This window comes from Tachyglossus aculeatus, chromosome 14 (genome assembly GCF_015852505.1).
Source record: "Tachyglossus aculeatus isolate mTacAcu1 chromosome 14, mTacAcu1.pri, whole genome shotgun sequence".
Classification (NCBI taxonomy): Eukaryota; Metazoa; Chordata; class Mammalia; order Monotremata; family Tachyglossidae; genus Tachyglossus; species Tachyglossus aculeatus.
In genome coordinates, this window is record NC_052079.1 from 29,495,994 (window position 1) to 29,512,648 (window position 16,655).

Consider the following 16,655-nt stretch of genomic DNA (forward strand, 5'->3'; position numbering starts at 1 on the left):
TCTACATCTCCTCCCCATTGCCCCCATCTCTCCTTCTGCCCTACCCACTTCCCATATCCACAGCACTTGTGTATATTTGTACATATTACTCTATTTATTTTATTAATGTTGTGTATATAGCTATAATTGCGTTTATTCTGATGGTATTGGCACCTGTCTACTTGTTTTGCTTTGTTGTCTGTCTCCCCAGTCTAGACTGTGAGCCGGTTGTTGGGTAGGGACTGTCTCTGTATGTTGCCGATTTGTACTTCCCAAGCGCTTAGTACAGTGCTGTGCATGCAGTAAGTGCTCAATAAATACTATTGAATGAATGAAAAAAAAAATCTGTGCAAACTCCAACTACTACTTTTCAGGCCCTCTGCGTTGAATCATGACCGTATAGTAAAAGCTAATCCTTTACTGTTAATTTACTAACCAGATATATTGTTAGACATAGGTGTAATCTGGATACTTTTTTCAGTTTTAAAAGTTTCACATTTTAAAATGGACTCACTATATAGTACTCATATTTGAGCCGGTATCAAAATACATAAATGAAAGAATAATTCTGGCAGGGAAAACATTTTACCTTAAATTGTTTTTCTGTCTCTGTATAGCTCTGTTACTATTTGTTGACCAGAAACAAAACACTGTTTAAAATGACTACATATGGTAACAGAGCAGTAGTCAAAAACCTTACTCCTGGAATGGATTACATGTTTCAAGTGAAGACGGTTAAAGGCAAAGATTACAGTGTACCTCTGGAGAAGGAAGTGACTACAAGTAAGCAATACGTTAATAATCCCTCTGCTTAAAAATATTGGTAAAGAGGCTTCATTCATTCATTCAATTGTATTTGTTGGGTGCTTACTGTGTGCAGAGCACTGTACTGAGCACTTGGGAAGTACAAGTAGGAAACACATAGAGACGGTCCCTACCCAACAATGGGCTCACAGTCAACCTGATTAACTTGTATCTACCTCAACGCTCAGAACAGTGCTTGGCATATAGTAAGTGCTTAAAAAGTGGCATTAATATCCCTCTAAACTGTAAGTTCATTATGGGCAGGGGATGTGTCTGTTTATTGTATTATACTCTCCCAAGCACTAAGTAGAGCGCACTTCACACAGTAAGTGCTTAATAAATACGATTGAATGAATGACATTTTGGAATAATACTGATTCTCATTTATGTGGCGTTGCAACAGCCTGAAGATAGAGATTGGCTAATGCTGACTTTTACACTGTTAGCACAAACAACTCAATTTCTTCAGTTATAACCTTTCAATAACTGATTTCTTGATAATGATTGTGGTATTTGGTAAGCACTTAGTATATGCTGAACACTGGGATAGATACAGTATAAACAGATTAGCCATAGTCACTGTTCCACATGAGTCTCACAATCTAATGGCAAAGAAAAGCAGGTATTTCATCCTCATTTGACAAATGAGGGAACTGAGGCACATATTTGCCCAAGGATACACAGCAGGAAAGAGATGGAGCCAGGATTAGAATCCTGATCTCTGACTCCCATTCCGTTCTTTCCAGGAACTGTGTCCCTACTTTGTGACTTTGGACAAGTGACTTGACTTTTCTGTGCCTCAGTTTTTTCATCTATGAAATGGGGGTTAAATATCTGTTCTCCCTCCCCCTTTGACTGTGAGCCTTGTGTAGGACATAGACTGTATCTCATCTGATTGTATTGTATCTTCCTTGGCATATAGTAAGTGCCTAAAGAAAACAATTTCATACAATTTTGCGTAGATATATACATATACGTATGTATATACCTACACACACATATGTACACATACACACAATATATATATATATATATATATATATACACGTATATATTAGAGAAGCAGCGGGCTCAGTGGAAAGAGTACGGGTTTGGGAGTCAGAGGTCATGGGTTCTTATCATGGCTCTGCCACTTGTTAGCTGTGTGACTTTGGGCAAGTCACTTTAAATTGGGGATTAAGACTGTGAGCCCCACATGGGACAACCTGATCACGCTGTAACCTCCCCAGTGTTTAGAACAGTGCTTTGCACATAGTAAGCATGTAACAAATTCCATCATAATTATTATTTATGTATTTTTTGTTTCAAATAGAACCAGCTGGAATATGTGGTTTATTATTAAAAGAGGTAAATACTTCCTCTGCGACCTTAATCTGGAATCCAACAAAGACCAATTTTTCATATTACAAGATTCATCTATCAAATAATACATTCTTAAAGGAATATAAGGTTATGGAAACCAAGACTGACTACACAATAATAGACTTGACTCCTGGAGGCACGTATAATATCACAGTTCAGAGAGTAAGAGGAGATGTGGAAGGATCGCTCACATTGATTAAGATGGTTGCAGGTTGGTAAAATATTTCTCTTTTTTGCCATCTCCATAATCAACTGTATTTACTGAGTGCTGGCTGTGTGCAGGACACTATACTAAATTCTTGGGAGAATACAATATAATAGAATTGGTAGTCATAATCCCTTCTCACAAATATCTTATAGTTTGGAGGCGGAGACAGACATTAAAATAAATTACAGGTACGTACATAAGTGCTGTGGGGCTGAGTGCCGGGTAAATAAAGTATGCAAATCCAAGTGCAATTAATACATAATAATAATAATAATATTTGTTAAGCACTTACTCTGTGCCAAGCACTGTTCTAAGTGCTAGGGTGGATACAAGGTAATCACGTGGTTCCACGTGGAGCTCAGTCTTAATCCCCATTTTACAGATGAGGTAACTGAGGCACAGAGAAGTTAAGTGGCTGGCTCAAGGTCCTACTGCAGACAAGTGGCAGAATCAGGATTAGAACCCACGTCCTCTGACTGACTCCCAAGCCCATTCTCTTGCCACTAAGCCATGCTGCTTTAAACAGTGAGGCCTAGTATAATGATCAACACAAGTATCAATCTGAGCATAAACAAAATTTTTCCAGTAAGAGGTTTATTCAGAAGTCTGGCTAAAAGAGAAATTATCAAGGAGGAATGGAGTAAAGGGACAGTGGTCAATCAATCAGTCACATTTATTGAGCGCTTGCTATGTGCAGAGCACTGTACTATGCATTTGGGAGAGAACAGTGTAACAAAGCAGACACATTCCCTGCCCGCAACGAGCTTAAAGTCTAGAGGAAGAGTCTAGTCTAGAGTTTAATGGTCCTGTTCTAGTCTGTGCTTTGTCTTATGCTATTGAGTCGTCTCCAACACATAGCAACTCCATGGACACATCTCTGCCAGAACACCCCACCTCCATCTGCAGTCATTCTGGTAGTGTATCCATAGAGTTTAGAAAGGTGTTTAATAGGTGTTCTTTTCACATGAAGGGGAGTAAAGATCAGAGAGATAATAATAAGGATGGCATTTATTAAGCGCTTACTATGTGCAAAGCACTGTTCTAAGCGCTGGTTCTAAGCGCTGAGATCCCTCCCCCATACTGTAGTATCCCCAGATCCTTAGTGTTTATTAAAGTTGCGTGCTTCTAGGCCTCCACAGGTTCGCAACCTGAAAGATAACAAGGAGTGGCACCAAAAGAGCTTTGAGAATCTGTACCTCTGATCATTTCCTTTTTTCAAATGGTGTTTGAGATGTACCTACCATGTTCCAACCACTGTACTAAGTGTTGTGGTTGACACAAAGAAATCAGGTTGGACACAGTACATACGTCCCCCTTGGGGCTTATGGTGTTATTTCCCATTTTAAAGATGACATAACTGAGGCAGAGAGAAGTGAAGTGATTTACCCAAGATTACACAGCAGACAAGCGGCGGAGCTGGGATCAGAAACCAAGTCCTCTGGCTTCCAGGCCCATGCTCTTTCTACTAGGCCATGATGCTTCTTTTCCCTGGATAAAGTCAGTGAGCAGGGCCCAGAGAAAATGAGAGCTTAATTGGGGAAGGCCTCTTGTAGGAGATGTGATGGTCTGTTGGATGTGATGGGGTACAGAGTTCCAGGCCAAAGGCAGGACACGGGTGAGGGATCACTCGTGAGATAGATAAGATTAAGCTACCGTGATTAGGTTGACATTAGAAGAGCGAAGTGAGTATACTGTGTTATAGTAGGAGATCAGTAAAGCTGAAACTCTGATTTTCTAGCCACAGTATCCCATGTTTTAAATTTTATCCTCATGTTTGCTCCTGCCCTAATCTTTTATGCAGTTTTTGAAGATATTATATATCTTTCTTTAGGTGTATGCCACTAGTCCCAATCAATCAGTCGTATTTATTGAGCACTTTATGTGTGCAGTGAGCTCTGTACTAAGCACTTGGGAGAGTAGTTTCTTCTACCTTTTCATTGTGAGACCCTTGAGGGCTAAAAACAAGGTTTAATTCTCACCCAACCATTATTTACCAGGGCTTAATATAGTGCTCCTTACAAAGTAAGTGCTTAATAAGTACTATCATTACTACTAGTAGTAGTACTACTGCTATGAGAAGCAGCATGGAGTAATGGATAGAGCAAGGGCATGGGAGTCATGAGGTCATGGGTTCTGATCCTGGTTCCGCCACTTGTCTGCTGTGTGATCTTGGGCAAGTCACTTCAGTTCTCTGTGCCTATTACCTCATCTGTAAAATGGGGATTGAGACTATGAGTCCCATGTGGGATAGGGACTGTGTCCAACCCGACTTTCTTGTATCTTCCCCATTGCTTAGTATAGTGCCTGACACATATTAAGTACTTAATAAAGACCATAATTATTATTATTATTATTGTTGTTGTTATTACTATGACTACTCTCATTTGGGTGTGACAAATTAGAAAGGTGGAGAAGATTAGAGATGGAACAATCTTGCAACACTAATCCCTCCAACTCTGAGGCTAGAGGTTCCAGATATAAGTGGTGGGGATTGGGAATCGTCCTTAAAAGTGGTAGTGCTCAATCCACAGGTGCCAGGCCTCAGTCGAGACACACATTTAGCTCTGGGTATACAGCAAATTGGGTGACAATCTCAGAATAGAGATTTTGGAAAGACTGCAACAGAACGAAAGGGGACCAGAAATGGCCCCGATCAACGCAGGTAATAAATGCAACAGTCAAGAAAGGGGACCAAATTTACAGGCACAAAATTTAGAAGTCATATTTTAGAAATTTCAATTTCAGAGAGATTTGCTGGGGAAATACAGCCTCTAGGCTGTAAGCTTGTTGTAGGCAGGGAATGTATCTGCTTACTGTTGTATTCTACTTTTCCAAGTGCTCAGTATAGTGCTCTGCACATATGAACTCTCAATAAATATGAAAGAAAGAATGGGGAAACTTGTGAAGAAGAAGAAGGATATACTACTCTATTTTTTTAATAATGTCTTATAAAATAACATTTCTTTAAGATATTTTGGGTAGATAGATCCTGATGTTTGAAATGATCTTTTATCAAGAAATGAGTGATTGAAAACAAGAAAAAAATTATTCCTTCCTTATTTCAAAGCCTATGATCAGGGCTAAAGAAATCAAATCTAAAATGGAACTGTTAAAGAAAGAAAATAAAAGTCTTCATTTTTTCTTTTTTAAAATTCTAGTAATAAAAAGATTTTATGAAGAGTTCTGCTAATGAAAATGTTGATTTTATGCATCATTTTCGTATATTTGATGTATCTTATTCATCTGCAAATGGATTATCTGTTAATTGTTAAAAATTGCCCATTTATTCCTAAGGTGTAACTTGTTAATAGAAGGAACCCAATTTCTGGAAGTTATTTCCATTTCTCCTCAGATTTATTATCAGGATGAAGACCCCTATTGAATTGAGTCTAACTAAAGTGTGATTTGAAAACTGTGGAAACTGTGTGATTTTTATTCTACTGAAGGTTCTGTGATTGTCACTGTTCTTCATGTCCTTTTCAGAAACAGCAGACATTCTCTTTGGAACTAAATGGAACTCCAGTTTAGTAGAAAATATGGAGGGGTATGCAGGAGATGTACTTAGTTACAGGGAAATAATGGCACCAAAATTGGGTGTCAAGGAAAATGGGCTATTTTAAAAAAACTATAGGAAATCGTAGAAATGATCATAATACTTTTCAGCTTTATCCATAGTAACACATTTTAAGAAAATCAGCATGCTAGCATTCTGAACAAAGGGAACTATGCAGTAATAATAATAATAATGACATTTATTAAGTGCTTACTATGTGCAAAGCACTGTTCTAAGTGCCGGGGAGGTTACAGGGTGATCAGGTTTTCCCATGGGGGGCTCAGTCTTAATCCCGGTTTTACAGATGAGGGAACTGAGGCACAGAGAAGTTAGTTGACTTGCCCGAAGTTACACAGCTGACAATTGGTGGAGCTGGGATTTGAACCCATGACCTCTGACTCCAAAGCCCAGGCTCTTTCCACTGAGCCACGCTGCTTCAGTACCAACAACTATTTTGATTCGTTTTTATAACACAGAAATGAAATCCAGTATAAATGCCTCGAGCCTCTTTTTTCCCCAGTAACTGGAAATTGCTTTTCATCAAACTTTTAATCTAAAAAGCTGCTTGGAAATCAGAAAATGGACAGGCTTTATGTTAACAGGCTTGTGTTAAGCAGTCTTTTCATTTCCTTGCTCCCTCTGCTGTGTATTTGAGGGATTGAGTTAATGAAAGTTACCTATAATTTTTCAACCTTCACATGTTGATCCAATACTTAAACTAAGGGGTAATTTTGAACAAAACCATAATGACAGAAATTAGACAGGTGCTAAGAATTTGAAGTAAATGGTTAGACGGATGTGTGCTTACATTCCATGAAAAAGAACATGAATTCTAGGTTAGGTGGGTACGCTAGGTATGTAACTAAAGATAGAGGTTATAGAAGTTCTGTCTGATTATATAGAACCTGGCAACCTATTTTTTTTTAAAACCTGTTTTGGTCGTAGTTCTGCTTTGTATTTCACATGCTGAAACTTTGAATATAATGATATTTGAAATTTAATTTTCCTATATAAGAACCTCAAGCGCCCGAGGAACTTGAAGTTTTCAATATTTCATCAAATTCCTTTTCTCTTCGCTGGAGGATACCTTACGGTCACGTGGAAAGGTATCAAGTGGATCTTGTCCCTGACTGTGGCTTTGTTACTATCAGAGATCTTGGAGGTGGGGAGTATCAGGTATAATTTTCGTTATGGTTTGGGATGGCCAACTTTTGTTTATGTGAAGAACCAGTGGGATAATTCTCTGCAAAGCTGACCCACTGTGAAGCTTGCTCCTTTAGCGTGGTAACGAAGAACGAAAGCAAAAGTGCTGCCAAATTGAGGATTCAATTTCAACATCTATGGTTGTTGCCTTAACAACAGCTATAGCTTTTTTTTTTAAGTCTGCCTTCACCCTGAAGCCAGTCATCCAAGGGTTCATGAATAGTTTAACAAAAGAAGGGCAGAACTGGGCTATTGAGTTAATACAGGCTCATTAATTGTGTACTTGCCAGGAAGGGCTAAACTTAAATAATTAATGCCGGCAGCATTTCCCTGTACAGCCACCAGTGTGATTCCACTGTCGGAATAATCTAATAATGATTTTTCTTCTTTTTCTTTTACTTTTTATTGGAACTTCAAAGACACAGGTATATTGGCTATATCCTTAAAAGGCAGGGCTTTATTATAAAATGTAGAAGGCAAATGGCACTGAAAAATGAGTTGTAAAGTTATTCTTTCCGATTGCCCGAATGAAGGCTATTTTTTATTTGATTTGGTTCTGTATTACTTTTTTCAAATAGAATAAAATCATGTATACTACCAGGATGACAATCACATTGGTATTGGAAAATTATTAGCAAGCTTTGCTTTTTGTTGCTTTGCTTTTTGTTTCTGATGATAGTCCTGATCAAGAGTTACCTTTGCTTTGTGGATGACAATGCTTTTCTTTGTTTGCTAAAATATGATCGAAATAATAATTTCTACTTGATATTTCAGGGTGATGTTTCTGGTGTGACTCCTGGTACTAGGTACAATGTAACAGTTTCTTCAGTTTCAGCGGCTACATACAGTTCACCTGCCAGTAGAACAGTGACCACCAATGTAACCAGTGAGTATGTGATTTAATACATTTGTATTGTTTTTGGGTAGATATAGCTGAGAAGACATAAGATGTTTATTTTGTTTTTGATTTCTGATAAATACTAATGAATGTATAGAAAATAATTTACATTGTTGGAAGTATTTATCCACTCAACAGCGGAGATTATATGTTTATAAACTGAAACCAGTAATGGTATTGTGAATGTGATCCATTATAATTGCACTTAAATTATTTAGCTTACTTTAATTGACAGTAGTAAATATCTGTATACATATGTATATACACACACACATACATATGTACACATAGACATATATTTGTGTGTGTGTATATAGACATATATATATATATATATATATATATATATATATATACACATATATATTTCATGGTTTATGCAATTTCAGAAGTTCTTGCTGTTAGGAAATTTGAATGATGAAAATGCCAAACAATATAAAAAATTATCGTGTTTAAGCGCTTACTATGAACCAAGCACTGTTCTAAGTGCTAGGGTAGATACTAGCTAATCAGGTTGTCCCATGTGGGGCTTACAGTCTTAATCCTCATTTTACAGATGAGGAAACTGAGGCACAGAGAAGTTAAGTGACTTGCCCAAAGTCACACAGCAGACAAGTGGCAAATGCGGGATTAGAACTCATGTCCTCCGACTCCCAAGCCTGTGCTCTTTCCACTAAGTCACACTTCTTCTCTTAGAATATCAATTTGCTGAAGGATGAGGAAAACATCCTAAATATTCCTATGCCCTTGTCCACTTTTAGGTTGGAATTCTGTCTTTTATCAAAATAAGCACTTTGGTTTTATTTGGGTTTTCCTTGAGTTGGTATCTACCTCTTTGGTCTTTGAAGTTTTGAACATTCCATTGTAGAAATTCTTGTACAAGAATGTGTCTGGTATTCCCCAAAACATTTAATCATGTTGTGCAGCAGAGCTCTAGGGAGAACAGTCTTACATTAACACTCCATTAGTCTTTGGGAACTTCAAAAGCCTGCACTGGAAAATACTTTCTGTCTATATTAACTGTGAAAATACCCAAATTGCGTTTTGACATTAAAGGCATTTTGTTTTCCAGATCCAGGGCCTCCTGTGTTCCTTGCAGGTGAAAGAGTTGGATCTGCTGGAATCCTTCTTTCCTGGAACACACCACCTAACCCCAATGGGAGAATTATATCTTATATTGTTAAATATAAGGAAGTTTGTCCATGGATGCAAATGACGTACACCCAAGTTACAGCAAACCCAGATAGTTTGGAAGTTCTTCTTACCAATCTTAATCCTGGAACAACGTATGAAATTAAGGTAGTTTTTATTTTTGGGGATCCCATATTTTTTGAGTTCAGTTTTTCATGTATGTTTATCATAAAAGTAATACATTTTCAAAATAACTGCCTGTTTGGAAACGGATCTCTTCAGCCAAAAGAGAAAATACTACTGAACTGAATAATTCAATTCTTGGCTTTTCCTTTGTTTCTGGAGACCTTGCTAAATGATGTAGTTATCACTAGTGTCTAACCATATTTTGTAAAATTTACTTTTCTTTTGGTCAGTGAGTTATTAAATTTATCTGTTTTTCCTTCTTGATGATGTGGTATCATTATAATACTGCACCTTTTATAGAGTGAGATGTTCTAAGATATGAGATCAATTATTTCATTTTTTGTTGAATTAAACATACATTTTTGATATATTTTAGACATGGAAATCTTTTTCACATTTAAGTCAAATAGCACAATTTAAAATGTTGTATTTGTTTGTGTAAGGAGGCTGATAAAAAAAAATCACAAAATTATATATGACCCATATACCAACCCAGAAAATAATAATCTATTGAAAGATGGAGAACTCAGGAAAATCATTGAAGAGTCTGCCATCTGTGGTTGAACCAGAATGTTTTCTAGACTGTTTCAACATATTGCCTAGTAAATCTGAGTGAAGCAAGCCATAGGAGTAAATGAAAAATTATTCTGTCAAATTCTAGAGAGTTACTTTAGCAATTCTCATCCCATATATTTGGGAATAACTGGAAGATTGTCTCTACATTTTATGTCTTTTTGTATTACCATTCTATAAACTTCAGAGAGACATGTAAAACTCCCAAGTGTACATTTCTTTTCAAAATTTATAGCTATGTCTTCTAAGTTTATTGCTAAAACAAGGATGGATTTAGTCACACCAAGGAGTTGTATGAAATTTAAAGAGTTCCTTAAGGGGTCATCAAAATATATATCCTTTAAGTAATGTGATGTTGGAAGAGAAAAATGGTCCTGCCCGTCATAGAGACCTAAAGTCTCCTATTGGCTCTCTTAAAAAGCAAATTCAGAATAAGCTGAAAAGGAAAACTCACTTGTGATCATAACTTTAGAGGATCATTTGTTCCTTTGGATATTTTTAGCAGCTAATCTGAGGAACTGATGTGGACAGAGAGTATTAGGGATATTGAGTCATTGTCAGAGTCTTTTCTTGCAACCCTGGAGTCTGTGAGGGAGGTCTTCTGATTAACCTTTTCCTCTCTCATCTTTGTAAATGATGTTCATGTCCTATTGGAATAAGGAAGAGCCAGTGTAGTCTCCCAAGGGAAGTTTGACCTATTGAAAATTTGCTCATATAATGGATTCCACACACACACACACACACACACACACACACACGCACACACACACGAAGATATATATGGACATGGTAATATGGTGTATATATATATACATAATCTAAAATGATAATTTATTTTTTGTGTGTATACATACATATGGAATGTATATATGCACACCCCTCCTCCCATATATTCCATATGTATGTATACAAACACACACACTCAAATATATTACCTTTATAGATAATATATAGATAAAATCAAAATTTCTACATTTAATATTAACACACATATATTATTATTATTACATATATGTTTATATGTATATTGCCTGAAAAGGTTATAATGATAGAGCTTGAGGCTAGGAAAGAAGACACCAAAAACTCCAAATTTGGTTCTACGTTTCTTCACTGTGAGGTTCTAACCAAGCCGTTTCAGCTCTTGTAACTTCATTATTTCCTTTATTAATAATAATAATAATAATAATGGCATTTATTAAGCACTTACTATGTGCAAAGCACTGTTCTAAGCATTGGTGAGGTTACAAGGTGATCAGGTTGCCCCACGTGGGGCTCACAGTCTTAATCCCCATTTTACAGATGAGGGAACTGAGGCCCAGAGAAGTTAAGTGACTTGCCCAAAATCACACAGCTGACAATTGGCGGAGCTGGAATTTGAACCCATGACCTCTGACTCCAAAGCGCATGCTCTTTCCACTGAGCCATGCTGCTTCTCTTTAGTATTGTCGGGATAATTACAAAAGGGAAAGGAACTTTGAATTTCTTTAGCTCTACTTTGTGAGAAACTCAGAGTATTAACCTGTTGAATGATGCAGAAATTCTTTTGGGTTATTTTAGGTGGCTGCGGAAAACAGTGCTGGGGTCGGAATATTTAGTGATCCATTTCTCTTTCAAACTGCAGAAAGTGGTAATGCTCTTAAATCATCTAAATTCACTATTAGCTTATATTTTGACAGCTCAAGTAATGGTATAGAAGTTCTGACATTTCGAAGCATCATATTCTGAATGAGATTACCTACTTAGCATATTTTTCATGCTTTCTTGCCCCTTAATGTTGATACAAAATATTTAATAGCAGTGGTTGTATAGAATAGGAATATTGATCCCTTTGGACAAGTATGATCTTTTTACAGATATTGCTTTCCATCACTGATAATATAGCATTTTCCTATTTGACAGTCATTATTTCCATCTTTTAATATTAATACTTATTTATATATATTATTAATAATGATTACAATTATGGCATTTTAAAGCACTTACTATGTTCCAGGCACTGGACTAAGCACTGGGGTGGAAACAAGCAAATCGGGTTGGACACAGTCCCTGTCCCACATGGGGCTCACAGTCTAGTTTATTTAATTTTTGCTTTTCTGTTATTGAACCTAAAGAGAGTATAAATACTGTACACTCATGCTCAAAATACTTTTCAGGAGACCTCCGAAAAAATGATTAATTACCAGCTGATAGAGGGAAAGGATGGATAGAGGAAAAGGAGCAAGGGAGAAGAATCTCACTGGTCCAACTCCTGTTTAGAGCTTCTCTACAAATAGTCTAGCAAGGGGTGTCTTGAATCTTCCATCTGTACCATCTGCACACAGACACATAGAGTGCCCCAAAAAGTTGCCCTGGAGAAGAGTGGTCAAGGGGAGCAAGAAAAGGGACTGGAGCCAGTTGTAAAATAGAAATGGGAGTTGGTCAATGAAGGATCACTAGGTGCTAAATCATTTTACCAGTTCACAGATTTATTTGACCTTTTGTATCACAATTTCAGCAACAATTATTTTTATCTAGTGTGAGAAGACAATGATTTAGATGTCCAATTTCCAATTTAGATATAAAAATATAATCCAGGCCTCAGCACCCCTCTAAAAAGAATATAAAAGTGCTTTTCACGTCTGACCATTTTCATTATTTTGCATCTGAACGGAGGATGATATAGCTTGATCAGAATCATTGACGTGTGTCTCAGGGTCATCTGGGACTGCCTCTATTGGATGCCGTGTGTGTGTGTGTGTGTGTGTCTGTCTGTCTCCAACTGCTCTGTACTGTAGATTTTGTAAAGAAGGGCTAGTCTGCATATGTATTCCACATTTTGGTTGATAGTCTATGATTTCAGAGTCTTTTAAATAAAAGATTCTACTTAAATTCTATTAGTCATTTAAAATGCAGATCCTGTTTATATATTGAAGCCCCTATTTCTAGGATTTTAGTTCCCAGAGTCCTTTGGTTAGAACATCTAAATCAGAAACTGTTCTGATTTATCTTTATTTCCCATCATTTGACCCTGAAACAATTTTTCCTATTTTCCTTTGATAGTTCAGAATTACTTATGTTTGACAAAATGCATATGTTTCTCCTAATTTCCAGGTGGCTTAAGTATCAAGGAAAATCTTACTTCAGCTTCTTCTAGGCCTCCTTCTCACATCCCTAAAACTTTATGGCATACTTTCCCTTTGGGAATACTTCATATACTTTTTTCCCACTTTTTCTCACACAACATTCCTTATTAATTCTTCATTCAAATATTTCTTTTCATGGGCTTGCTTTCTTTTGTTATCCCATTCCATATTTTAGTAATCTATTTTTTTTTTAAACTGGTTAACTATTTCACCCTGATTTCAATTTGGGAAAAGTAAATTTACACTTCTTTCTCATGACTTCTTCCTTTTTAATGCTGAAAAATAGTCACAATGGCCTTTTTCCCAAATTATCTCCCAAAATGTCTTCACCTCATTTGCTTTGTTTCTCCATTTACAATAAAAGCCTTATATATAAGAAAGAAATAACACCACCAATTAAAGGACATCAAATATAAAGTGATGAAAAGCGAAATTAGAAACTACTTTCCTAGGTGTAATTAGAAAGACACTGAATTCTGGAGAGTGGTGAGTTATTTAGATGAACACATTTAGTGAGCAGAGGCACTGAAACAAAACCATGATCGTAACCACTAAACTGCTCAAACGTAAAGTCAGTAATTCTATTTTTGTTGTACAATACATGCCCTAAGTTATTACTTTTAGGGAATTCCAAAGCATTCCAATACACTGACCTGACAAAAACATACTTGGGTAAGGCTTGATTAAGTGAGATAAATCTGATCATTAGATTAGATTTTTAGACTGTGAGCCCACTGTTGGGTAGGGACTGTCTCTAAATGTTGCCAACTTGTACTTCCCAAGCACTTAGTACAGTGCTCTGCACACAGTAAGCGCTCAATAAATACGATTGATGATGATGATGATTGATTGATCATGTTATCAGGTTGGGAAGCTGCATGGCCTAGTTTATAAAGCATGGGCCTAGGAGTCAGAGGACCTGGGTTCTAAGCCCCACTCCACCACTGGCCTGCTGTGTGATCAAGGGCAAGTCACTTAACTTCTCTGTGTCTCAGTTTCCTCAGCTGCAAAATGGGGATTCAATTCCTGTCCTTCCTTCTACTTAGACTGTGAACCCCATGTGAACAGGGACTGTGTCTGACCTGATGAACTTGAACTTACCCCAGTGCTTAGAATAGTGCTGGATGCAGAGTTAGTGTTTAACAAATACATTAAAAAAAATTGTAAAATTGGCTCTATGATTACTAAAATAATAGTAATAATAATAATTTATTCATTCATTCGATCGTATTTATTGAGCGCTTACTGTATGCAGAGCACTGTACTAAGTGCTTGGGAAGTACAAGTTGGCAACATATAATAATAATAATGATAATGATGGCATTTATTAAGCGCTTACTATGTGCAAAGCACTGTTCTAAGTGCTGGGGGGTTACAAGGTCATGAGGTTGTCCCACGTGAGGCTCACAGTCTTCATCCCCATTTTACAGATGAGGGAACTGAGGCCCAGAGAAGTGAAGTGACTTGCCCAAAGTCACACAGCTGACAAGTGGTGGAGCTAGGATTTGAACCCATGACCTCTGACTCGAAAGCCCGGGCTCTTTTCCACTGAGCCATGCTGCTTCTCTATAGAGATATATAGAGATGGTCCCTACCCAACAGCGGGGGAGACGGTCTAGAAGGGGGAGACAGACAACAAAACAAAACATATTAACAAAGTAAAATAGAGTAATAAATCTGTACAAACATATATACAGGTGCTGTGGGGATGGGAAGGAGGTAGGGCCGGGGGGGGGATGGGGAGGGGGACATAATAGCATTCGTTGTGGGCAGGGACTGTGTCTGCCAACTGTGTTTTAGAGTACTCTCCCGAGCACTTGGTACAATGCTCAATAAATACCATTGATTGATAGTGGTATTTATTACACACTCCCTATGGGATAAGTACTCTACTAAACACTTTGGATGGATAAAATAATAATAATAATAATAATGACATTTGTTAAGTGCTTACTATGTGCAAAGCACTGTTCTAAGAGCTGGGGAGAGTCCCACATGGGGCTCACAATCTTAATCCCCATTTTACAGATGAGGTAACTGAGGCTCAGAGAAGTAAAGTGACTTGCCCAAGATCACACTGTATCAGCCTCCTCTCTGATCTCCCAACCTCTTGTCTCTCCGTACTTCAATCCATACTTCACGCCGCTGCCCGGATTGTCTTTGTCCAGAAGCGCTCTGGGCATGTTACTCCCCTCCTAAAAAATCTCCAGTGGCTACCAATCAACCTACGCATCAGGCAGAAACTTCTCACCCTCGGCTTCAAGGCTCTCCATCACCTTGCCCCCTCCTACCTCACCTCCCTTCTCTCCTTCTACAGCCCAGCCTGCACCCTCCGCTCCTCTGCTGCTAATCTCCTCTCCGTGCCTCGTTCTCGCCTGTCCCACCATCGACCCCTGGCCCACTTCATCCCCCTGGCCTGGAATGCCCTCCCTCCGCACATCCACCAAGCTAGCTCTCTTCCTCCCTTCAAGGCCCTACTGAGAGCTCACCTCCTCCAGGAGGCCTTCCCAGACTGAGCCCCCTCCTTCCTCTCCCCCTCCTCCCCCCTCCATCCCCCCCCGCCCTACCTCCTTCCCTTCCCCACAGCACCTGTATATATATATATATATATGTTTGTACGTACTTATTACTCTATTTATTTTACTTATACATATTTATTCTACTTATTTTATTTTGTTACTATGTTTTGTTTTGTTCTCTGTCTCCCCCTTCTAGACTGTGAGCCCACTGTTGGGTAGGGACTGTCTCTATATGTTGCCAACTTGTACAGTGCTCTGCACACAGTGCTCAATAAATACGATTGATTGATTGATTGATCACATAGCAGACATGTGGCAGAGCTGGGATTCAAACCCATGGCCTCTGACTCCCAAGCCCGGGCTCTTTCCACTGAGCCATGAAGATAGTCAGATCGGACATAGTCCCTGTTCCACTTGGGCCTCACAATCTTAGAGGAAGAGGAACATGTATTTCATACTCATTTTACAGATGGGGAAACTGAGACACAGAGAAGTTAAGTAACTGGCCCAGGGTCACACAGCAGGCAAGCAGCAGAGCCAGGATTACTCAGGACTACTCTGCAGCCCGTGCGCTTCCTCCCAAACATAGTGCCTTTCATTTCTAAAATTATTTAAATCTAATCTAGTACTTTAAAATTGCCACTTGGTCTCAATTCCACTCTTGGATTTTTATAAGTAGACCTCCTTTATAAAATGATTTCAATAAGACTTCATATTATGTACCCATTCATACCAAAATTAGCCCCAAATAATATGGAAACTGAACTGCTCCTAAATTCCTGAATAATATGTATTTTCTTCTAATTCCTTTTCTTTTTAGCTCCAGGTAAAGTGGTGAATCTTACAGTTGAAGCCTTCAATTATTCTGCAGTAAATCTGATCTGGTATCTACCTCGACAACCAAACGGCAAGATTACCAGTTTCAAGATTAGTGTCAAACATGCAAGAAGTGGGATAGTGGTCAAAGATGTCTCAATTAAAGTGGAGGACATTCTGAATGGAAAACTACCTGAATGTAATGTAAGTGTCATGAAAGATCTTAGATTTCCAGAAAACTGTGTCATTTAGTTTCATCTCAGTTTCTCTGCATGTGTTTTATTTTTAAAGATTTTTGACC

General features: G+C 38.0%; 1 protein-coding gene across 1 annotated transcript in view; it reads left to right on the forward strand.

The window, feature by feature from the left end:
* Positions 1 to 638: 638 nt before the first annotated feature.
* PTPRQ (protein tyrosine phosphatase receptor type Q) overlaps positions 639 to 16,655 on the forward strand; it is a 187,727-nt gene continuing 171,710 nt past the window's right edge. The window contains exons 1-7 of the mRNA XM_038756691.1: positions 639 to 762; positions 2,096 to 2,356; positions 6,922 to 7,082; positions 7,884 to 7,995; positions 9,080 to 9,306; positions 11,455 to 11,524; positions 16,359 to 16,558. Of these exons, the coding sequence (XP_038612619.1) occupies positions 639 to 762; positions 2,096 to 2,356; positions 6,922 to 7,082; positions 7,884 to 7,995; positions 9,080 to 9,306; positions 11,455 to 11,524; positions 16,359 to 16,558 (1,155 nt within the window). The remainder of the gene's footprint in view (positions 763 to 2,095; positions 2,357 to 6,921; positions 7,083 to 7,883; positions 7,996 to 9,079; positions 9,307 to 11,454; positions 11,525 to 16,358; positions 16,559 to 16,655) is intronic.